The sequence below is a fragment of the Mastomys coucha genome, unplaced genomic scaffold (genome assembly GCF_008632895.1).
Source record: "Mastomys coucha isolate ucsf_1 unplaced genomic scaffold, UCSF_Mcou_1 pScaffold23, whole genome shotgun sequence".
Taxonomy (NCBI): Eukaryota; Metazoa; Chordata; class Mammalia; order Rodentia; family Muridae; genus Mastomys; species Mastomys coucha.
In genome coordinates, this window is record NW_022196906.1 from 41825051 (window position 1) to 41848616 (window position 23566).

General features: G+C 43.3%; 1 protein-coding gene across 6 annotated transcripts in view; it reads left to right on the top strand.

Annotated features, from left to right (window-relative positions):
* Positions 1 to 23566, top strand: part of Cadm1 (cell adhesion molecule 1) — a 325077-nt gene that overhangs the window by 292101 nt on the left and 9410 nt on the right. For 3 of the 6 annotated variants that reach the window (XM_031345160.1, XM_031345162.1, XM_031345164.1), the window contains 2 exons: positions 9044 to 9076; positions 16369 to 16422. The exons of 1 other annotated variant lie outside the window; for it this stretch is intronic. In XM_031345160.1, coding sequence (XP_031201020.1) covers positions 9044 to 9076; positions 16369 to 16422 — 87 coding nt within the window. The remainder of the gene's footprint in view (positions 1 to 9043; positions 9077 to 16368; positions 16423 to 23566) is intronic. 2 more of the 6 variants (XM_031345165.1, XM_031345161.1) reach the window with 1 other exon arrangement.

The following is a 23566-nucleotide window of genomic DNA, read 5'->3' on the forward strand; positions in this document are numbered from 1 at the left end:
TGTCTCGCTCTAAACTTGGCTCCCTCTAGAGAATCTGTTTCCTAAATCTTGTCTTGTGTTTCTGCTTGAGCTCCCTGTCAGTTCCCTTTGCTTCTTAGTGAACTCAGTTTGGAGCATAGTAGACCAGTGCCTGGCATCTTCTGTATCATTCGTTAGCATATGGAAGATGTTCCTCTGTTCAGATATCCACAACAGTTGTACTGCCAATGCTTCATCCAGTTCAGTTCCTCGTCTCTTTACCTAGTTAGTAAAACTGGACTAGGTGTGTACTTTTTTATTCTGTTTTGTTTGCCTGGCATTGCTGGTGTGGAATCCAGGGCCTCTAGAATGCTATGCCAGGCAAGTACTGTAGAGCTGAACTATATCCTCCATCCTTTAGTCATGTGCTTTTCTTACCGGGTTTCGTAATTTCCTGTGAAATACCCTTTGGATGTCAGAATAAATAACCAAACTGCAGATATCATTAGCAGTGTGTTCATCTTTGGAGAAGTATGTCACAGCCTTTAAATGTCTGATGGTAGAAGGTTCCATTTAGGTATCTGTAAGGGTTTATATCTAAAAGCAATAAAGCCCTCATTCTGCGAATAAACTCCCCATTTCTCTTGAATGTGGAGCAACACTTTTCCTGTGTGACTGGCTTCCTCGATTCAGCATTCCTCGGTTCTTCCCACCACCACGATCAATTTCACAAGTCACCTGAGTCACTCTAAGTCACCGCTCTTAATCCTTTTCTCCCAAAGACACCCTTCTCCTGTGAGGTCCTCAGACATGTACAACTGCTCTGACTCAGAGACGCTGTCTGGAAAGAAGTTCTTAGAATAAATGACACCATATTCCTGGCCACATCAGAGAAGACTCTAATTGGAACATGTGTTCTTCTGTCTCTACCCCTGGCCTCTCAGTTCAAAATAGCTTAGGGTGATCTCACAGGTGCACTTTGGTCTGTGGGTGTTAGCCCTCAAATGCTTTCTACAACACCAAATGCATCTGTGGTAACGAATGCCCAGATCTTCACTAGCACACCCAAGAGTCATTAAACTAAAATTGCTACTAAAACAACGTTGTAGAATCAGTCCCCTTAATGGATGTGATCTTTCAGGCTTACTGTGTCTTAACAAGCCGCCTTCTATGTATTTATCTTGCCCAGAAAGCAACTTGTAGAATTTAACATTTGCTCCTTTCTCCAAACAGATTAGAGGTTATGGACTTGAACGGTTCTCTGTCCCATTTTAAAGGTCCAGGCTATCCTCTAGATTTAGATTGGTTCCTAAAGAATCTTCCAGACGGAATCCTGACAAATGGATAGCTAAATTAACTTCCACTCCTCCCCTCCTGCACTGTTTGGTACGTTTACAGCCACCATTAGCCTTAAAAGCTCCAGTAGCCGAATCTAGCAACAATAACATAAAGCTGGGGCTCTAAAAAGAATAAGAAGCACCCATAGTCGGCTATTTCTTTCCTCCTAGTCAAATGCAATAACTGAAAGCCATTCCCCAGGTCAGAATTTCATTATGAGAAAAATGTACAAACTCAATAGAAAAATATTTTTTAAGCTCAAAAGGTCCTAGTTGATTTCTGATTTCTCCTAAAGAGGCATTGCAGAGCTATCTTTTATCTTCCCTACCCAGGGTAATGGAATTGTTCCCTTTTGTTAGGAAGGCATTCTGTCCCTAGTCATCTGGCTCTCAAAACATGCTGCAGCTCCGTCCTGGAGACACTTGAAGGAATCCGATACCCCTCCAACTCTTCTTTGTCCCTCCAACCCCGAAAAATCTTGGCTTCCCTACTTTGCTAGGGGAGCAGTGGCCTCTGTGTGCTGTCCTCTCCACATGAAGCAGGTCTGATGGCATGCCAGACACACCAGAGAGTAGCCCTGTCTAGGGAAATTTATCTGCAGAGTGAAAAGAGTACTCAGGCTGAGCATGGTGTTCACACCTTTGAGCCCAGTGCTTGGGAGGCAGAGGCAGGTGGATCTCTGTGAGGTGGAGGCCATCCAGGTCTACATAGAGAGGCCTTGTCTCAAATCAAGGGAGAAAAAGAGAGAGAATATTCAGCATCTGTCTGCTATATCAGCAGAGATGTAGCTTTATAGCTGATAAGTCATTGACATTATTCTAAGGCCTCTCCACATAAAGAAACAACTTGAGGATGGAATTGGATGAGAAGCCCTTTAGAGCCTCAGTGGCATTTGCCCTAAGGTTCCAAGGTATCTTGCTCATCTTTCCTGCTCGTTGATGTCATGATTGGTTCTCATGGCTTTCGGGGCTCCCTCACCCCCACCCCTTACTGTTTTATTTTTTTGTCATGTCAGGTTTTCCATGGGGCTTCTTCATTTGTAAGCGTGTATGCCACAGGATAGGAGAGCAAGCCAGATGAATTGTTTGAACTTTCTTCCTAGTCAACTTCATGTTTCAGGGATAGTAGCAGCTCTTGTCTCTGAGCCTCTGTGCTTGGAGAGAGTGTTAGTCTCTTCCGCTTAATTGGGTCAGGCGTCCTTCCTGAAATTTCCTTTGGAAAGCGTTTTGTTTCTCCCTTTAATTAACCTGGATATTGTATTGTTCCTGCCTGGTGGAATCCTGACTTGTGTGCTTGGTGGAGAGAGTCATGAAAAGCAGTCAGCATTGAACTTCTGTCAGACACCCCTCTAACAGTTTAGATACAAAACGCAGGCCAGGAGATAGATGCTCAACCTGGAGGTCACACTAGACACAGCTGCCATAAATATTAAAAATTTAAAAAAAAAAAAAAAAAGCTTTAGAATAAGAATGGATAGCTATAGTGCCAGATTGTGGAACACATTTAAAAGTCCTCTCATAAGAATGAAGTAGGTCATTTCTAAATGAGTTTTTCTTTTTTTTTTTTTTTAAAGCATTCAATTAAGTATTTTGTATTTCTTAGAAAAGAAAATAGCAAGGTTTCTCTTATTGGTGTCAAAGCACTCAAAAGCCAATAATACACTTGGGAGGAAGTGACTCCTAGCCCCAGGCCCTTTTATTATTGGGGCTTTTGAAGCTTGATGTCATAGGCTTTTTTCCATGTTAATGTGAATTAGATCGTGTACAGAAGGCATGCACAGTCTTCTCCTTCAGTGGGATTTGGAGAGCATGCCAGTAAGGGAACCTGTACCAAGCATGCATGTGTTTTGGTATAAAGGAGGGACATACGTGCTTGACACTAAGTCGATGGTGTGGTTACCATCTAAATAGTAATAGCTTTCTCCACATACAGCTCTCGGTTTTCTGATGATTCCAACCCTGAGCTGCTGTATTGGCAGGGTGCAAGGGCTATAAGCTGATCTGTGTTTAGGTATGCATTTTGAGCACCCATAGTACATGTAGAAAAGGACTTTTTAAAACCCCATCCTGTGTGGCTGAGAGATGCCATGTGACTGGAGTGTTCTTGCCAAAGGCAACAGGTACAACAGGGCAGCATCAAAGAATGGATAGAATATAGATACAAAAATAGGCATGAAGAACTAATAGCATTTCTAGCATCTCTCTTCAAGGCGTGTGTATTTATGTTGCCTAGAGTGAGCCCCTCCCTGCCCCTCTTTCCCTAGGAAACACACATCCTTTATCCTAGAATGTTTCCGAGTTGCCTTCTTCCTGGGATTGGCAGCTATTCCATTAAGACTGTCTTCCCTCATACACTGAACACTTACAGTACCCGAGGTCCCATTATGCCCGAGGACAGGAGTATTATTAGGGCACTAGTTAATATCAATGATCCTCTTTTTACCTAGCATACCACCTTTGCGTGTCCATCTCTTTTCATACTGTCCTGTCTATGTTTTCACTTTGCCAGTCATTGTAAACCCACTACCTGTTGCCTCGTAGCCAACCATTGTTTGACCCATGTTGGTTTAGCAAGGGACAGAAGAAAGTAAGAATACCACAAATATTAAAAGTCATCAGTTGCCACCTTTTTTTAAATGGTGAGGGGTGAAAAGTGAGGTGAGACATCTTTGTTGTGCTACTTCTATCATAATTTTCCTAAGTTTATGTTCTTCATTTAAAAATTAATCCTGGAGATAGAGTTCCAACCAGTGTCCATACTCAACATCTGTTGGCAAAGCACATAAATGAGAGTAGCAGGAATTCGGATTTCTTGGGATTTCAGAAGTGATTCCTGGAGTTCTCCCAATGGTAGGAACATGGGAATGAAGGGCCCAGACTTCCAGGATCTTGAGAGATGAGTCTTAACCTTGCAGAGCCCCTCTCTCCTCTTCTGCCCTGGCCAGCACCCTCCCCATGTCACCCCTACTCTCATCCCAGGTCTGCTCTTCCTTCCCTGGGTTGTGTCCTGACCCCTCAGTCCCATTCCCAACAGCATTCACAGAAAATGCCTTAGGGATTGTTTTTCTTGTTAAAGGAAACGACTCTATAGATTCTGATTATTTTACAGAACATCTGGTTTGCAAATGAGAAGATCTCTGGGGCTTGGGCGGCACAGAGTGAACAATTTTGAAGAAGCTTTTAACAAAACTTGAAACCAGGAAACCAGCTCCCCTTCCTGCTGTTCTGGGGCTCACAATCTTGTCACTCTAGGGGGAAGGTGCCATTTAAATGATAATCTAGGGCTGGTGAGGTGGCTCCACAGCTAGTGAAAGCTTCAGTCAGGATTCCCAGCCCTCACATAAGAGCTGGGAGTGGCAGTGGGTGCTCATAGTCCCTGTACTTGGGAGCAGAGACCCAGGGTCCCAGGAGCTCACAGCCATCCAGTGTAGATGAAATGTGAGCTCCAGGTTCAGTGAGAGTCTCTGTCTCAATAAGGTGGAGAAGCAGTTGAAAACATCTTAATGTCAACCACTTGTCTTCATATGCACCCACGCAGGGGAGCACACACACACAAAATGGCTTTCTTAGGGCACTGAGTTTAAGCCTTTTTAGCTCAGCTCTGTTCTTGGCCACTTTCTCCATCATTAAGGAATGATAGGTTAATTAGGCAGAACACAGGTGGCAAGGAAATTAATTGGAAAACCAGTAGAAAATACATTTCAAACTTGAGTTTTCCAGCACTTATTTTTCTCTTTCAACAGATTTCAAATAAATGAAAAGGGGGGGAGAGAAAAAAACACCTATATTTAATATATATTGGCAAGCACAGCACAGCTATGAAGTAAAATTGTCAGGGGAATTCTTTGCCTGCCCTGGTGCTGAGATTTAAAGCCTCTCTATTGCAGAGACTGAAGAGGAATTCAATTAAGAAAGCCCGTTGGTTCTGTATTGACTTTAGTTAAGAAAATAAAGTAGGGAAAGTGTATTAAAATGTTGCTAGGCTGCTTGTCCCACTCCCAGCTAAGCTTATGGCTGGCAAGTCAGGGGCGTTTGCATTCCCCACAGCTAAGCATGGCTCTAGGCAGGCTGTTTTCTCCAGGCTGTCCCCACATCATTTTCCAGTGTCCACCCCGGTCTCACTTAGCCACACACAGCCCTACAGTGACTCTGTATCATAACACAAGAACAGCCCAGGTCAATTGGTAAGAAAAGTATTTAAGGTTGGGAATTTAATTTTGTTCTTGGATTTTCATCTATGGCGCCCGTTGTGTTTGAGACCGTGGACTAATTTATGGATTAGTTTTAAGCCCCCAGTCTGTCACACTCAATGAACAATTCTAAGTTGGAGAGAATCCATCTGAAAGGATTAGAATGAGCCACTGTGGGACTTACACATGACTGTTTCAACTAAATATTGCCCAGCTGCCACTCAAGCAGGCTGAGGATCTTTCCCCCTCTACTTGGCTGCTTGGTTAAATGGCTACTGTCTCTAATCTCACACATTGTCAAAGCCTTCTCATTTTGTAAATATCTTATACCTCAGCATGAAATATCTACATTTGTTTCGTTTGTTTGAGGCAGGGTCACATTAACTGCTTGCAAGGCTCTGAGCCTAAGAAGAGAAGTCAGTGTTGAGTGAAAGACTGCCTGTCAAGTCAGTACAAGGCCTGTCTCAGATACCTTCTTTTGATTATAAACTCATAAATTGGCTAAGAAATGCCCCATAAGACTGTGTATACTCGAAGTATTTGTGAGAACAAGGGATTGGCTTGGTTTTGTTTGTTTCATTTTTTAAAATATTGTATATTACATTACAATAATATACAATACATTTGCCCTCACCATAATTAAAACTAGAGAGAATGGCTTAACTTGTTTTATATATTGTAACCCAGTGCTTTCCAATCAACATTTTGTGACCTATTTTTCTCATAGGCCTAGCCCAAAGATTTTTTTTTTTAAGACAACAAAATTAGCTTTTAAAAGCCTTTCTGGGGGTAACCAGACACTATTTTTCAAGCCAGTTATTGCATTTATAACTTCGTTTGGAAATGTTTGCATTTGCCCATACAATTAAGATGTTATGAAATGCTCCACTGACCACCCCAGAAGCTGATCTGGAGGGGTGGGCTTGTGTCTTTCTCTGCTTCCTGAAGACACCCTAATAAACTGTGCTTCACAGCCTTTGACTCACCCAGATTCACGCCAAGTTGTCTGTGGTGTCTTCATGGTGTCCTAATGCAATTACAAAGCAGAATTAGATCCTGTCCTAGAGTCCCTGTGGGGAGCACACAGTCACTTGTAAAGCGTTTTCCCTTCTCTCTTCACTTGAAATAGCCTCTGCTCAGATGGCATCAGTAGCTCCCCCAACACATTCCTAATCCTAATCTAAACCTCGTAGCCACCCTGTGTTCCTGATGCAGCCTGCCTCCCAGTGCTGCCCATGGGTTTGTCATTCCCAGCTGCAATAATCATGCTGTTTGACTTGAGTATGTGTTTGCTTAACTGTTTTAGAATGTTTTCCTGCAATGTCCCCTTTTCTCTTCTGTTGGGTGCAATTGATGGATTTCGCATCCCTGGAGTTGGGGCTCAAAATGCACTATGGCCGTGGCTGCATTTATTGTCCGGTGCCCATGTAAGAGCTGACGCCTGGCTTCACCCGGTTTAATTTTGTCATGAAGCTGACATAATGCCTTAACACTGGAAGACAGTAAATTGGGATCATTGGTCAGTGCTCAGATCTGACTTTTGAAACTTTTAATGCCTTTCTTTCATTTTGCACTAATGATTTACCTGGTTCAAAACAAAACAAAACAAAACAAACAAACAAACAAACAAACCAAAAAACCCAAATGTGTATTACAAATGCTACCATGGAAATAATGAGCCAAAACATTTATTGCTTTTCCTTTTCTGTTTTGGAAAGGAGCCAGTGCCTGCCCATAAAATGTATTACATGTGTATAAGTGTTTATACAAATGTGCCTTTGATCCTGTCCCTCAAATTTAAAGTTTCTCAAACCAGTGTTGGACTCAGATGTCTTAACTATGGAGTTGCATCTGTCCCTTTAAGGATCTAGGGTAGAGTTGTTTCAACTGTGGTGTTTCCACTGCCGTATTAGGCACACATACTTGACTTGTAAGTAAGTATTGTACTCTTCTGCAATGTACTTTATGATTTTTCCCTCCTTCCTCCACTCTTCCTCGAAATTTAGTGCTTGGTTATACCAAGCTGCATTGGCCTCTCAGACCTCTAGTTAATCTGGCTCCTTAGAAGGGCTCTGAGTTCTTTATGGTAACTGGGTCCCTCTTGACTCAGAGAGCATGCCAACTGAAGGGGAACACCAGTGTGAATTCATGTGTCATATTTATACATCAGAAGCTCCAAGTTCACTGGACCCTCCTCCTAAAAAAATTCTGTTTGGTGTTCCAGTACATTTAAACATTGCCTGTGTCAAGCTCCAGAGAGCCAATGGGAACAATTGCCAGCCAGAGAACTGCATCATAAAAACTTGTGATTTTTAACCCTCACTATTCCACTTCACCACCAGCAGCCTCTGACTAGAGAGGGCCTGGTAGGAGAAACACACTTGAAAACTGCAGAACTGAAGAAGAAAGTAGGTCCTTGTGCAATGACATTAAGATAAAGTTGATCAGAAGGGCCGAGTCTGAAACGAAGGTCACCGTGTATATTGTTACTTATGCACCCCACTTCTGTAGCCAAGAGTAAAGGGGAAACCCATGCTTCCAGTGCCTCGGGGGGATTCTCCTGTGAAGAAAAGCCATTGCCACAACCTGATAGGAACAGACTTGAACATCAAAAATGAAGAAAGAGACAGGCCACAGTGCAAGAGCAGCAATAAAGATGATGGTGGCTCTGTCTCCTGACTCAGCCATGACAGCAGAATCCTGACAACCAGACCTGGGCTGTGCTGCTGAACTCGGGGGTGACTGAGTACTTGAGACTTTGGAATTCACAAGTAGTGTTTGGCAGTTGTGTGAACATGTGTGTTATTGTGTCAGACCTTGTTGATTGTAACATCTGGTAAAATGGAAAAATCAGAGAGAGAGGGAGTGTGTGTGTGTGTGTGTGTGTGTGTGTGTGTGTGTGTGTGTATCTTAAACATGTTCACTCCCATGGCTTCTCCGTGACCTGACCTTGCCAGCTATCTTCTGATGAAATAACACAGTGGATGGAGAACCTGAATCTGGGTGCTGCACATTCACCTGCCAGCATCCGGGCTTCAGTTGGAAAAGTATTCTCTCAAGTATGGGGCTGGTTCCTGTGTTGCTCACTTGCCAATCAAGAAGGCCTAGTGCCCCTGCTGGGTTGGATTAACACAAAGGCAATGTTTGAATGTCTGAATCCATTGTTTAACTAGCCTGCCGACTGAGCTTTTCTGTCGCAGTCCTGAGCTTTGATGCCTTAAGAACCATCTAGCAGTCGCTGAGTTTGCACTGGTGTTTCTCATCACTTTGCATGTGCCCCTGACTATTGACTCGCAATACGTGTGTCCTGGCAAGACCCCCAGAACCAACAAATTTACTGTTTTCCTCCCTGGCTCGCAGCTTTGAGCTCAAGGCATGTCTTGAAACAGTGCAACTCACTTCAGGTGCTTTTGCTTTTCATTTATTATTGCTTGTCACGCGGTGTTCTTCGAAAGCTTGCTCATATATTATCTGTTCCATTTTTTTCCATTCTCCCTTTTTTTGCATGCCGTTCCTCCTGTTTCTTCCCTTCCTCCAATCCTCTGTTCCTGTCTGTAGACACCACGGCGACGACAGAACCAGCAGTACACGGTTGGTACCACATTACTGTTTATCTACTTGCTCAGCACTGCTGAGAGGCAAGGCAAGCCTGGGGAAAAAAAATGCAGTCTTCAAGGGAACTCAGGCTCCAAATAGACTGATCTCATAAATGCACTGTAATTTTTTTAAAGCTTGACATTACACTGGGTCTTGTCATTTCTGTTGCGAGTTCAGTGGCCAATGGTTGCAGTCTGAGATGAGGCCTCCCCTCTGGTGGCAAATGGGACAATGTGTCCATCCCATGTTCTTCCTTACATATAAAACTCCACCACACCTTAGAATAAATGAGCCTTCAAAAAAAGTTTTAATTAAAAATGTAAAGAGTATTTGTCTATAGAGCTAGGATCTGTAGGCCAGAGTGCTTCACTTGCCAGCTTTTACCTCAGGGGATTTTGAGAGGGAGCTCTTTGTCCCTCAGTGTTTGAGGCAGAGGGTGCAGAAAGAAGATCTCTATTTTGATCTCTGACATGAACAGAGGAAGCCTGCTCATCTTCTCTGCAGAAGTCATGCCTTTCCTTATATCCCCTGGGAACTTATCCACCCCACCTCCCCCGTTCCTCTGTTCACTGAAGTTTCAGTTTCTATCAGATGGGAAACAGCTCCCCAAGAATGGTCCCCGTGTCCACTTGAACAGCATCAAATACGGTTTTAAGGAAGTCTTTGGTGTATGGCACTTTACAAGCCAAATAGTAAAAAAGTGTATTAAGTTTCTTTTTAGCCAAAAGGTGATTGAAAAACCGAGTGCATACACTTCAGACAGGGACATCACACACTCTGCCTCCTTTCCCTGTCACCAGCGGACTACAAAATGGGGACAGGTCTGTCAACTTTTGTTTTTGTTTTTTATTCAATCAGAAAATGATTCTGTTTCATCTGTATACTATTTTATTCCTCAGCTCAAATCTAGACGATACTTAGAGCAGATACCGTAGTTTAAAAGGGGACTGAAGTATAATACCTGAATCCAAGGGAGTGCGAAAAGTCTAGCACTTCAGTGGCAAGAGGTGAGGCCAGCCCTGTAATGTCAACTCAGTTGCTAGAATAACGTCTATCCCACACTGACTTCCTTAGACAACTATGTCTGAGAACTTATAAGTTGGAAAACTGAGTAAACCTGTTGGGCTGTGCTTGGTCAAGATCAGCAGGGAGCCCCTTCTCCCTTTCCTCTGCTCCCACCTCCTCCTCTCCCCCCTTCCCACTCTTGCAAAGTAACCCAAGCTTAATCAGAAAACCTAACCTACCCCCAGTTCACTGTCCTTTCCTGCCATTGGGACAAAGGGAAATGCCCACGCAGTAAGTTAGAAGGGCCAGGTACACTGGACAGCCATAAGAATTCAATTAAGTTTAAAATGTGCATTCCTAAGGTAGTGTCCATAGAACTAGCTACTATATCTTCTCAGGCAACAACTCCATTAAATTTAATTGTTGGTATGGTGGCCCATACCTTTATCCTAGCACCTGGGAGGCAGAGTCAGATGGATCTCTGAGTTCAAGGCCAGTGTGGTCTACAGAGCTATGCATTGGAACCCTGTCTCAGGATGGGGGCGGGGGGTACATTAGTTGTTTGTATGTTTTACCTATAGTTGAGTACCTCCTGACTTTTATCGATTCTCAGAGCTTTAAGCTGGCTTCAATGTAGTTCAAGAGATTTTGTTTTATTATTTTTTTTTTAAGTACTCTGAAGTTCTGGGCTTTCTATAATTAACTCTAGGGTCAAGTACCATCTTAAGATTCCCGAATTCTCTGGGCTCTTAAAAAAATAGTGACCATTTATCCCCTAAAGCCCCAAAGTTCTATGTTTTAGTACCTCAAGAAAAATCAAGCACTTACCCTTTGGGGGTTCATCCTTAAGCACCCAGACAGGGTGCATAAACTAGAGAACTTGTCCTCAGGTCTAAAAAACTGAGACATCAACTAAAAGCGGATTCTGACTTGGGGCTACTCATTTTAATTACGTCTGTCTTTTTAGAAAGAGCAAAAGAGAGAGGAGTCTGGACACGTGGATTGGGATTATTCTATTAGCATACTAATTTATAGCAGGACATAGGGTCGGCTGGGCCGTGAGAAGCAGCCACTGTCTTTCTATCTGAAAACAACATCAAGCTGAGTAGAAAGGGTGAGACCAACTGGTGTGAGATGCTTGTGGGAGAAAGTAGCAAGGCCAGCCTCCCTATGCCATGTATCCCTCATGCCTTTAGTCGGACTCCTTAGCAGCAGAATAGTGGTGGGTGATCCCAGCTGATCCCTGAATAATGTGTTTATGAATGCATTCTTCAACTTGTCTCTGATCCTCATAGCCTCTTCTCAAAGGGTATCCCACTGTTTTGACCAGCCGACTCTCAAGCCCACAGCCAAAAGCTCTACTGATAACTAAAATAATGTCTGGAATTTAACTTAATGAAAAGGGAAGACATTTCTGGAGTCAGTTGTAAAGGGTAATAATGTGGTGGGAGCTACAGACCAAAGGAACAGAGCAAAGAGGCCATCATGCCATAGCGTCGATTTTAACATAGTGCCAGAGGCCCCGCTTCTTCAGTACAGCAACCACATGACAGATACACTGGATGACCTTGAGATGGTCCTTAAGGTGACTTGTCCCAGAAAAAAAAAAAAAAGTTAAATGGCTTGATCACTCAGCAACTTAAATGACAAGACATCCTAAGTCAGCCAGCTGTGACCATCTTAGTGGTCTCAAAAGTGTTATACTGAATATTCCAGATGGCTGTTTTCTTTGATTTAAAAAAAATTTTTTTCAAGATTTCCCTTTGAAGACTCATTAAAATATTTTATTCAAGCTTGTGTTGCTAGAGTATGTATGAAGTTTATTCTAGTTGTTTATGTATGTTGACTGTTTGTTCTTACCAATAACTGATTGGAATAAGCATGTACTGAAAGGTTGGAAGTGCATGGGCATGATCCAAAACCAAATGGATTTTCTCCAAAAGAAAACCAAGCAACAATTCACCACCATATGTTTTTAAGGGTCTCACTGAGAGTAAAGATAAATATGAGTGTAAAAAGGGGACGTTTACGCAAGGCTGACACAGGGGGGTCTCTTTGAATAAGGATCTTGAGCACTGTGGTTTTGTGGCTCATCCTTAAGGGCCTGCACAGGAAAAACAAAAAAGACCCTGTGTCGTTGTGTGCATGTTGAACAATGCAAAAAGAAAAAAAAAAAAAAAACCACTGCCAAATCCTGATAGCTCATGGCCAGAAGCTGCAGGCAGACATGCATGGGTGGTTAACGCACGGGCAGTGTCGTCATTATGGTTATTTGGTGTGTGGGTGTGTGTGATGGTTTCTGTCTTTCTGTTTCACTGTGGACGCTTCTCTGTAAATGTCTTGTGCCTTGTTCTTTTCTGTTCTGTGTGTCCTCTCTCCCTTCCCCTCCCCTCCCCCCCCACCCCCATGAGGGGTTGGGTGACAGCATGCCCACGGTCTGGAATAGCGCTTGTGCCTCTGTTACACTGCAGACAGCTGGCTTCTGGGTTGGAGGTCTCTCCTCTGTCTATCTATCTATCTATCTATCTATCTATCTATCTATCTACCTACCTACCTACCTACCTACCTACCTACCTACCTATCTACCTACCTACCTCTTCCTATTCCCCTTCTCACTCTCTTAATTCTGCCTGCCTTTTCTACCTGTTGAGACAGTGGAGGCTGACAATCTCATGGGTTTTCTTATCCCAGATGATTTTTTTAAATAGATTTTAATTCCTTCCAAAATGGTGAACTCCTCTGAAGCATTTTTCATTTTCTATTTTGGATTCAAAGTATTTGGCCAGTGCTAGGTAACCACCCCCAGATCACTGCCCATCCTTAGGTAACTGCCCCATGAGTCTCCCTTTCCCTGATTTATGACTAGTGCAGACCATGATAGACTGCTAGAAGCCCTGTGTTATGTCCTTACCTTACTTGGTGTTCAGTCATGGGGAAGTTCTTAAGCCCATTTGAAAGAAGACTAGCCAGCAGTGCACACGGTTACAACCGCTATGTCCACCGTCTGTGTATGTGCCTCTGTGTACATCTCTCTGTATGAGTACATAACAGTGGCATTCAAAGGCTGTCATTCAGTCAAGGGACTCTGCAGGCCTTGTATGCTCTACCCAAGAACAAAGCTAAAGAGGTTTACGAGTGGCTGCAGGACCTGAAGATTGCGTCGCAGCCTTGATATGCAGTTTGGAAACTGTTTAACGGCGTGAACCAAATTTCTGCTAATGGGAAGAAGGGAAAAACTCTCCACAAAAGCTGACAAAGCAGGAAGAACAGGATGACTGAGCTTTTAGATTAAAACTACCGGGGGCGTCTGAACTCTTATGGCTGGTGGTGGAAGTATCAGTTTCCACAACATGGCCGAGTGATCAGATGAGTGCTGCGTAGGTAAGAGAGAGACCGTCGCCTACTTTGTTTTTCCTAATGGGAATGGTACTAGGCCACTGGGCCAAGGTTTTGCTTCCTAGAGATTTTATTTCATTGTTATTTTTTGTAATTTTCTGTGAAATAGTTACATGATAACCTGATGAGTCGAACCCAGCAACATTTTTAGGTATACTTGATATTTGCACTTATCGAAATGGCTAGGATTTCTCACGGATTCTGATTCTTTGGGGTCTTTTCCTTCTGGTTTAAAATTGCCATGTCAAGAGGAAGGAGTCACAGCTTCAGAGGCACACAGTGCATCACCACAGCACCTGTAACACCAGAAAAGACCAAACATGAGTCTCTGCAGAAGAGACCGCCATTGTGCATAAATTAAATTATCATATCTGCACCTTAGGACTTCCTTAATTGCTCAAAAAAAAAATCCCATATGCAACAAAAGTAAACTTTCATTTGTTTAACAGAGTTTAGAGAAATGCATTGCATGCATTTTAATTAGAAGTGACTAGAAAGAGCTTGAATAGATGATAGGAAATTTTGAATAGAAGAACCAAGAAGTAATTTCCCACTTATTATTCAATCACAATGTTTCCTTTTGAGAAATATTCTCTACTTCATAAAATGCATCTTTGTCATTTTCTTTGAGAAAATGAGAGGAGTCTAATTTTTAACATGAAAGAAAAATATCTAAGCCAAAGCAATTCTAGGAGTAAATTTTGTTTTTCCTCACTGTACCTCGAGTGCTATGGCAAACTCCCCTAATTATATTTATTCAGAAATTATCCAGCTATGACAGTGTGCTGTAGATTCATTTAAAAATAAAAAAACACAATCGAACTGCAAAACCAAATTTAATGCCACTGGCCTAAATGGCTTCTCAGTTTGGAACATAATCTAAGCAGGAGATTCCAGATGATTTGGTATATTTTAAAGTTTATGCCATTAAAAATGACAGTTTCAGCTTTAATGAGGTGTATATCAACTGTCTGTCGCTTCCTAATGGAAAACTTTGCATATCAATGATACTTCATAAACATATTTGTCTTTATTTTTTAAAATTAGCTTTCTAGTGCTCTCCCTAAGGATACAAGCCTTCAGCAGTAAAGCTGCCTACTTGAAACATCCTTGTTTAATGTGGTTCTGTGGGCACCAAGCACGTATGTAGAACACTTTGATATTCATCGGGCCACGTAGAAGTGAGGGATTAGCCTTCTGAGAACTGCAAATTTATAATTAACTACAGAGAACTACTTTATGTTACCCATTTACAACAGTTATTCAAATAATTGTATTCATCAGTCTTTATTCAATGGATAAAGCCAATTAGAAATAGAAACACTTTCAGCCAATCAGATTTCAGGACAAAAAAGGCTAGCATTTCTCCTGAGCTGCCTGTATAATTTATTGCATTGCCATGTTCCCATCAGTTGCCTGGTTCCCGTAGCTTGGGAACACCTGTGAACTCTGAAGGCTTTCATTTTGGTTCAGTTCTGCTCTGGAGCTTTTGCATCCAGGGTTCGTTTGGGAAACTCTCCACTCCTAGAAGTGGTGGTAGAACGGCCTCCTCACTAATCAGCCAGCTTTCCATGTTCATGTGACTTCTTTGTCATTCACCTCAGAAGTTTCAAGCTTTATTAACCACTCATACAAACTTGTTTTAGTTCATTTGATATATGTATATATGTATGTATATATGGCAACCCGTCAGCCATTATGTATTTCCAGAGCATTTGTTTTGGTTTCCTTAAAGCTCTGGTAAGTAATTCGCCAAGGGTGACTCTCAAAACATTCATTAAGCAAATACTTACTGAGAATATACTTTGTGCCAGGCTCCAGGGGGTGGGGGGATTACAAAACTAAGCAAAACTTGTGTCTCTCTCCAAAGACCTTGCAGCTGAATTAGATCCACACCTTCTTCAAAATGACAAAGACTATAGGACAGTTATTGTGGGGATTTGAGTTCCTGGGGCAGTAAGTCGGATTGAAGGAGAACAGCAACCAATCAGCAAAGGGTCCCATGGCCATCTTAACATTTCATGTTGTTTATTAAAACTTCCTTAAAAGATCAGCTGAGGAAGACAGATGCAGAAATGGAAGCCATCTCTAGCTGAACCTCCCTTCATTTAGCTATGCTCCTCTTTGCTTCTCTTAATCCAAATCAGAGCTGGTGGAGAACCCCAGCTGACCAACACTGGGGTTGACTGGGATACAGGCCCCCTCGGGTTCCACTTGCTTATCTCCTGACCTAACTGCTTTTTCAGCTTTGAGGGTTTTATTTTTCCAGAATGCTATTGATTTATAAGATTCTTATTAAAAAATGGGTTGTAAATCACATTTTTCTGATGAAGGCATAACCTGCAATCTGCACTTAGCAGGTGATGGACCATTTTGAAATAATGTGATCTAAGATTGTGCTAAATTGATAATGTACTGTGTTTGTCAGTATTGGCAAAGGATTTCAATTTTCAGGGAAATGCAAGATAAACCTTACATACATTAGTATGTAGCATCTGAATACGTTCATATTCAAGAGCTCTGTATCAGAGTGTCCACAGCTAACACTCCAGCTTTGCTTTTTCTTTCTGCATGCTGTTTTGAGTGAGTGATTTTTAAACATTCACCCTCATGTTTCATGTGCTTTCAACAGTGGAGGCTGAGGACTCCTTCTGCCTCGATTGTAAATCAGTAACAAAATTACATAATTAAATGAACATATGGATTAATATATTCTAGCTCTCCAAAAAAAGTGAGAGATAGCAAGAGATTTGGCTCATGTTTTGGTTTTTTGTTTTGTTTTGTTTTGTTTTTAAAAGAAAACCAAAATCCCTCCTCAGTTCTTAAGTGTTTTGTTTATGTCCCTCGAGGAATGAAAAGAAAAACGATTTGTTTTTACTTGTAAGGCCTTACTCAGTTGCCCAATTCCGCAGAAGAACTGGACAGTGAGGATCTCTCAGGTAAGGGCTAGTCACTAGGTAAGGCACTGCAGTGTCCAACCTGTAGGTGAATTTGTCCACTGTGACCAAATGACCACTTGGTTTGCTGAACAATCAGTGTGCATTCGGAGACTAAGAAAAGGATGAATTCGTGTAGCTAATTCTCCTTCTCCGTACACTCACCAACCTTTCTTTCCTATGGTAACAGTGAGTCTTATTTCGAACCAAGGCCTGTGCCATACATTGGAGAGCAGAATGCTGAGGCCACTCTGCTCCATGACTTGAAGAAATGTGTTCCATTCTAGATGTCTAATGGCTCAGGACAAATTTGGTTGTATCATAAAGCAGTTGATGTTGGATTATGTGACATGATCTTAAAGTCATATTGACTGTCTACTTGTGTGGAATAGACTAGAAGGCCATGCTGTAACACTTTGAAATAGGTGGGGGAAGCAGGTCAAGGGGGTGAGGGGTGCTGTCAAACACCCAGCTGGAAACTATTTATCCACCTCAGACCTTTTTTACAGTATACTGAGCTCTTGCAAAAGTAGGTTTCATGCTTGATTCCAGGATTTAGGTGTTACTAATCCAGAATAAGAAGCATATCCTAAAAAGGCCAGAGGAAGGAGATTTAAAGTAGTCAGGGCTAAGCAATTACATGAGCTCCCATGATGTCATGAGAATTCAGTGCCAACTACCTACAGCTTCTGAAGCTCTCTGATTGGTCACTTAGTGAGCCAGTAAGCAAGGCCCTTGACATTGCATTGGAGAAACTGAAGCACACAAATGGTTGCTTCCTGGAGCCGACAGGAAAGCAGGACTCCATATTAGCTCTTCCCAAACAGGGAGTTGGTTTGAATGGCTGGTACTTGAGGTGCCATCTTTAACACAGCCATCTTTAACTCCCCCATATCTCAGAACACATGGGATTTACTTCCAGCTGTGTGCTTCTCTCAGACCTAAGGGGTGCCCTCACCTTTCTTCTCTGACCCATGTGTGAGGGTGGGCTGAGCTGTTGGTAACTCCCAGAGTAGAAGCTTCAGGGAGGCTACAGGCTGGGTCTGTGCCCTGCTGTGCATCTGTCTTGCAATAAACAGCCAGCTAGTACTTTCTGAATAAATGGACAAATTCTAAATACTAGTGAATTTAAGTAAATAAATTGATTAGAAAGGAAGCTACCCATTAGCCATTTCATTCACTTGTCTCTTACTTGTGATATATTTAAAGAAGTTGTTAAAGCATTAAAACACACACACACACATACTAACTTTATTTTCTTTAAAAACAACAATAGGTATGTCCTACCTGGCAGTAATACAAGGCCAGAAGTAAACAACTGCTTGCCACCCCGGGTGACAGTGGGCACTGTTCTGGTACCCCCCCTTAAAGAGAACACCCCTCAGTTACAGTGACCCTGCACAAATGGATCTTTCAAGAATCCTGAGAAAGTTCTCCTGGGTTGACCCTGATCTCTCTTGGCACATTTTCCAGACAAGGATCACTCAGACAGGCAAAAGGAATTTCATCCTCTTTAGGAAAACATGAATCAGGCCTGTCCCTCTTCTCCCAGCACCATCAATTAGGAACACTGCAGGCCTCAGCCTGCACTGTGTTAGATGGGCCCCTACTGCCATTCTATCAATCATCCAAGTCAGGAGCAATAAACCCACAACCATTTGTGTTCATAATAATTTGGTTAAATTAATAATTACACCCCCCATTCCCTCCCATACCGAGGCACCCCTGTTGCTGGGAGTCATAAGTCATGTAGAATGGTGATGAACTGGCAGGCTGGGGCAAGACTGCCTTTGCATCTGGTTTGATGAACTAATCAAAAACTGATTAGCACCTTTGTTCAAAGGGGATGCTGATTAATCAATTACTATTGATTGTGAGCTTGGCTTCTCTAGGCAGCGAAGAGACATCTAAAGGGAGACAAAAACAACCAATAAAAATTGAGCAGCTGTCATAGTGTTTAAATTTATTAAAACAAAATACATTATTTTTTATGAAGCTGTCTTGAAATGGGTCACTGAAGGGGAGCATATTGATTGAGAAAGGATGAACTTCTCAAATTTCTGTAGCCTGCAGACTGAATTCAATTATAATACAAGACAAACAGGTTAACACCCGCCTTAAACAGCCCATCGATAAATTAGAGTAGGTGTTGCCCATTTAATGCTAAACTGTGATAATGAATAATGTTACTCACTCCCTGCTGTACTGGGTAGAAAGTCCATCCTTTCCACATTAGGGATTAATGTTTCACACTTTCGGATCTTCCCCTGCCCTGCCCCCACCTCCATTCCCCGGTGCCTGCCTCAGTTAATGACAGTTTCATAGGCAGCATATGGTATGCCGCCCTCAACCAACAAAGCGGGATGCCCGGCTGATCCTCCTTTGTAATCTGCATTTTAAAAAAAGATTCCATTCCTAGTTCACTGATTTAATTATTGGCCAACTTGGGGGCTTATCTGATTCTTCCTTGAACCCTTTTATTTACTTTTTGGGTGTTAACTTTATTGACGATAGATCCGCACTAGTTTTGAATTGTTTTATCAATTACATCTGCTGTTTCCCAGTGACAGCTGGTGGTTACTGCCACCCATGTGGAATAGAATAGCTTTAAGCATATTTATCCTTCTACTTTATTTTAAAACTTTAACAAAAATGTCTCCAACTGCCTCCCTCCCTTCAGCAGTGCAGGAGCCTCTGGGAACTGTTCAGTGGAGTGAGGTGGTAAATAGTGTGGCAGAGAATGGCCCTCAGCACCAGCTGGGCAGACCATCCGTCTTCAGCTTTGGAAGCAGGGCACCAACATGGCATTCCAGCGCTGCTTTCTTGTTACCCTCAAAATGAGAAAGCGATCTGGAAAAACCCTCCAATGCCCTTCACAAGCCACAGAAACATACCAGGGAGGGGCGGGCTTCTACCTGTCTTCCACCACCCCTGTCTAGGTGTTGGGAGCAATCCCGGTGAACCAGCTCTTGGGTCCCCAGGTGGATTACAGAGGAAGTCTGAACTTTACATCCTAGCCCTCATATCCAGGGATTCACAGGCAGGGTGTAGTATATGGACTCCTGCTTTTGAGCATCCCCACACAGGTGAACACATTTGTGTATGCAAGCACACACACAGACACTCAGTAGCCACTGCATTTTGGAGGAACTCTCCAGTTAGTGAGCACCACATGACGTATGACTCTGGTTTGGAAAACAGGCTGTTTAATTTCCTTGATAGACAATAAGTCAAGAGGAGAAGTAAACAAAGACTCTACCATTAAGCAATACCCCTGGCCCTCTTATAGATTACCTAATTTTTATTCCACAAAAGCATTTGGGCACCATGTGCTTGGCTCTGGGCTGGCCCCTACTACATGGTGGTAAATAAGACCCAGTAGGAGTTGGACCAGCCTTGGATCTCACAGGTTCGTCCTGCCACCCCATGATAACTTTCCATTGGGGAACACAGACTGCTTATCCACATTGATTGTGACTATGGAAAAGTAACACCAAGTAGTTATAGATGAAGAGCTGAGACAGGAGAAGGTGGAGGCCAGTTTAGAAAAGCATCCCAGAGAGCGGGGACAGGACGGCCTGATGGATGAGATGAGCTGCAGCTGCAGGGGATCCTCAAGAAACTCCTGCAGGTTAGTTAAGGGAGGGTTGATCATTCATAAATGAAGAAAGCAGGCAGCCACAGGGGCCCAAGCAACTTAACACAGACAGAATTTAAATGCGGGTCCTCTGGTTCAGGGTTCCCAGACTTAGAGAACACCACAGCTTCCTTTACTCTGGAATCTCGAGAATACAATTCCTCCTGGCCCCTTTTCATTCATTTTAGGGTGGGCATCAGGGAATGTGTAGGAGAAAGCTGGGCTCTGAGCAGCCTATCAGGTACACAGTCATGTGTGCTAACTGACCTGGAAACACTATTTTAATCATTAAATTAAGCACCCTCCTCTTCTGAGAAGGTCCATTCTGCCCTGCTCTGATGTTTGCAGTGCAGCTGCCCTATAGACTTCCCTAAATGATGAGATTCATTTCCCCCTGAGGTGGCCCTAAATGTTGTTATAAACTAATGCTTGAGAAGAGTTAAGACATGGAAGTTTCAGTCTTTAAAATTTAAGATGTGCTCCCTGGTGCATACCTGTAACATCAGTGTTTGGGAGCTGAAATAGAAGGATCTTAAGTTTAGTGTAAATCAGATCTATGAGAGCTCATGAAGCTCATGGTCAGTGAGTTTCCCATAATCCAACATGCAACTGTTTTAACCATGGGGAGCAAGGTGGTCATGGCCAAATAGACCAAACCTTTCCTTCAGACTACAAAGTTGCTAGCCACAGTGCAAAGTGTGAGTTCCATTTCCACAGGTTGGACACTGCTTTGGGGTGACTTCACCACATTCATGATTCCATCCTCCTCACACCCCTAAATGCCTGAGGCCCACCGAAGCATCTATAGAGACAGATTCTAGTGGGAATGCCGGTTACACTCTGTCCTCCTTACCAGGTTCCTATAAGGAAAACCCCAGTGTTGTCCTCAGTGCTTCCCCTTTGCTTAAAACAGACAAGGTGATCCCACTGTCAGTGTCCTGTTACAAGATGAGTGAGTGGCCCAGGGTCCCTCTGGATTGGCACAGCTTCATGGAGCCATTTCTTCCGATAGCTAAATTAACTAAACCAAGTGTCAACATTTTCAAAGACTGGTCCTGACTTTTATCTGTGGAGGGTTTAACATTCTGGTCCTCAAATAGTATACCTGAACCATAAAGTGCATCCGATGACCTGGTGCTTCCTTAATCACAATGGAGAAGAGCAAAGCCATCAGCTACAGCACATGTCAATTCTGTATAAGTGAAATGACAGATTGGTGACCCTTGTTCCTAAAGAGCTGACAAACATTGGCCTAGGATCAGTGGTAAGATCTTCCTCAGGTTTTTATAGAGTACACTAAGGCTCAGCAGACATCAAGTCCCAACAGCCTACTCTAGGCCCTGACAGCAACCATGGCAGAAGATCATTGGGGCCAATGTCTTAGAATAGGTGATTGACCTGCCTGAAGTCACACAGGATAGAATGAAGCTCAGCTTCTGGCCCAGCTCTGATGGCAAATGAGCTCCTATCCCGCGTCCCTTGTGCCTAGGCACTGGCAGGCAGGGAGAGCCTGAGTCCTGGTCACTGAGAGTGTACAGCTACTGTCTGCACAGTTGTCATTTAAATGAGCATATACTGAGATCCAAGGTACACACTGAGGACGACCTTGGGTTTTCTTTGCAGTGGCCTCACACAGCCCCTCTTAAGTGTCAGAATAGCAGCATGACATTGCTAGAATCGAATGCAGCTGATGGCTGATGCTGGCCGCCTGGCATGCTCTATGGGAATCTTCATGATTTTCTTGCCTATGTTGATGCCTTCTCTTCCCTTCTCTGAGAAGATGGAAAGGGAAGGTTATGCTGCATAAAGGCTAGTGTGCTCCAATATATATTAACATCTTAATGGGAAAGCTGTGCATGTACTGTATACATTTACTACTCTCTGACAAGAGGGAATTAAATGTCAGAAGGATTTGTAGCATCTATAATTGAATTGGTGCTGAGAAAAGCAAATCTTAAAAGAAGAATAACATATTAGGATTAGCAAACAACGTGGCGTTTTGTCAGCGCTTGCCATTCAATGTGTTCCCCTCCAGTAATAAAGCTGTGCTTTTAAAGCACAAGCTTAGCTCGGTTGCCTTAGGTGAGAGCTACCATAGGTGATGAGAACAGGTAGCTACCTTTCAGATAGCGCAGTGTGTGTGTGTGTGTGTGTGTGTGTGTGTGTGTTTGTGTGTGTGTGTGTGGTTTGTTTGAGGTTTTGCTTTGTTTTACATTTTTGCTTCAGCTTTGGAATATATACCACCAGCCAGCTTCCCCTCCCTCGTCCTTAGCAAGAGGTAGCAAGTGACATCACAGTCATTAAGCCTTTTCTGAGATAGACTAATCCGTCCAGCTCTAGGAAGCCAGAGGCAGCAGTTTCATCATAAACACCAGTTCTAAGAGTTTTTAATTAAACTGACTTGTCCAGAGAGACCTCCACTGCACCAAGCCACAGAGCTGTTGCAAAATGTCAGCCTCAGCTGAAGCTTAAGTCATCCCTGGGCAGGAGAGGCCCCTGGGGGAGTGGGAGGCCTAGAATTGCCCCACTTTAAACAGGACCCAAGAGAATAGATCAGTGGGTACTGGAGCAGTATATCTAGCCTGCACCAAGGAAGCCTGAGATGTGCAGGCACAGCAGTGCAGTTACGGCCATCGTAGCTGACACTGCATGTGTACCCTCCACCTTCTCCAAAGCAGGGGGCTTTGATTCTACATCCCGGGTTTCCAGATGGGCAGCCTGAGGTTGCCACGAGGGGTCTGCTTAGTGAGTCCCTCTGCTAGTCCTTCCTTGCCAGGAGCTTGCCAAGGACATCCTAGCCATTCCCTGGTTACTCATCGACCCCTGCGTTGGCAACACAGCCATCAAGGCCTATGACAGATCCAAGATCATGGCATTCTCCTGGCGGTTCATGTGGCACATCTCCTGCCAGGTGGTAAGGTAGCCACAGCAACCTGCCCCTTCACACATGCCTGATCCATACAGGCAGCACAGGCTGGGGAGTGCTGTGTGAAGGAGTGCTCCACTTCAGGTGTTGAAGGAGTTCATGCAAGTAGAAAAAGAGAGTGATGGAGGGGTGGAAAGGGACCTGAAGTCCAATCAGGTCTTCAGAATTATCCCCATTCACATTGCCCTTGGGTCAGTTCAACCTCACTGAGCTGCAGGAAGCTGAGCAATTTGGGACATCCCTGGGATTTTGATGAAAGTATTTTTGTTTATTTTTCATTCTTTTATTTCTTATTCCGAGATTTCTAAGGCCAGGGTGGTTGAAGCTATGGCAGAGCGTTTTGTTTTGTTTTTGTTTGGTTGGTTTGTTTCATCCTGTTGCCAACTTGACACTCTGCAAGCAACTTAGAAACTTCACCCAGAACCTCTCCCTCACACGTGCACACTCTTTCTCCCTTCTCTCTCCCTCCCTCCCTCTCTTTCTCTCCCTCCCTCCCTCTCTTTCTCTCACTCCCTTCTCTCTCTCTCTCTCTCTCTCTCTCTCTCTCTCTCTCTCTCTCACACACACACACACACACACACACA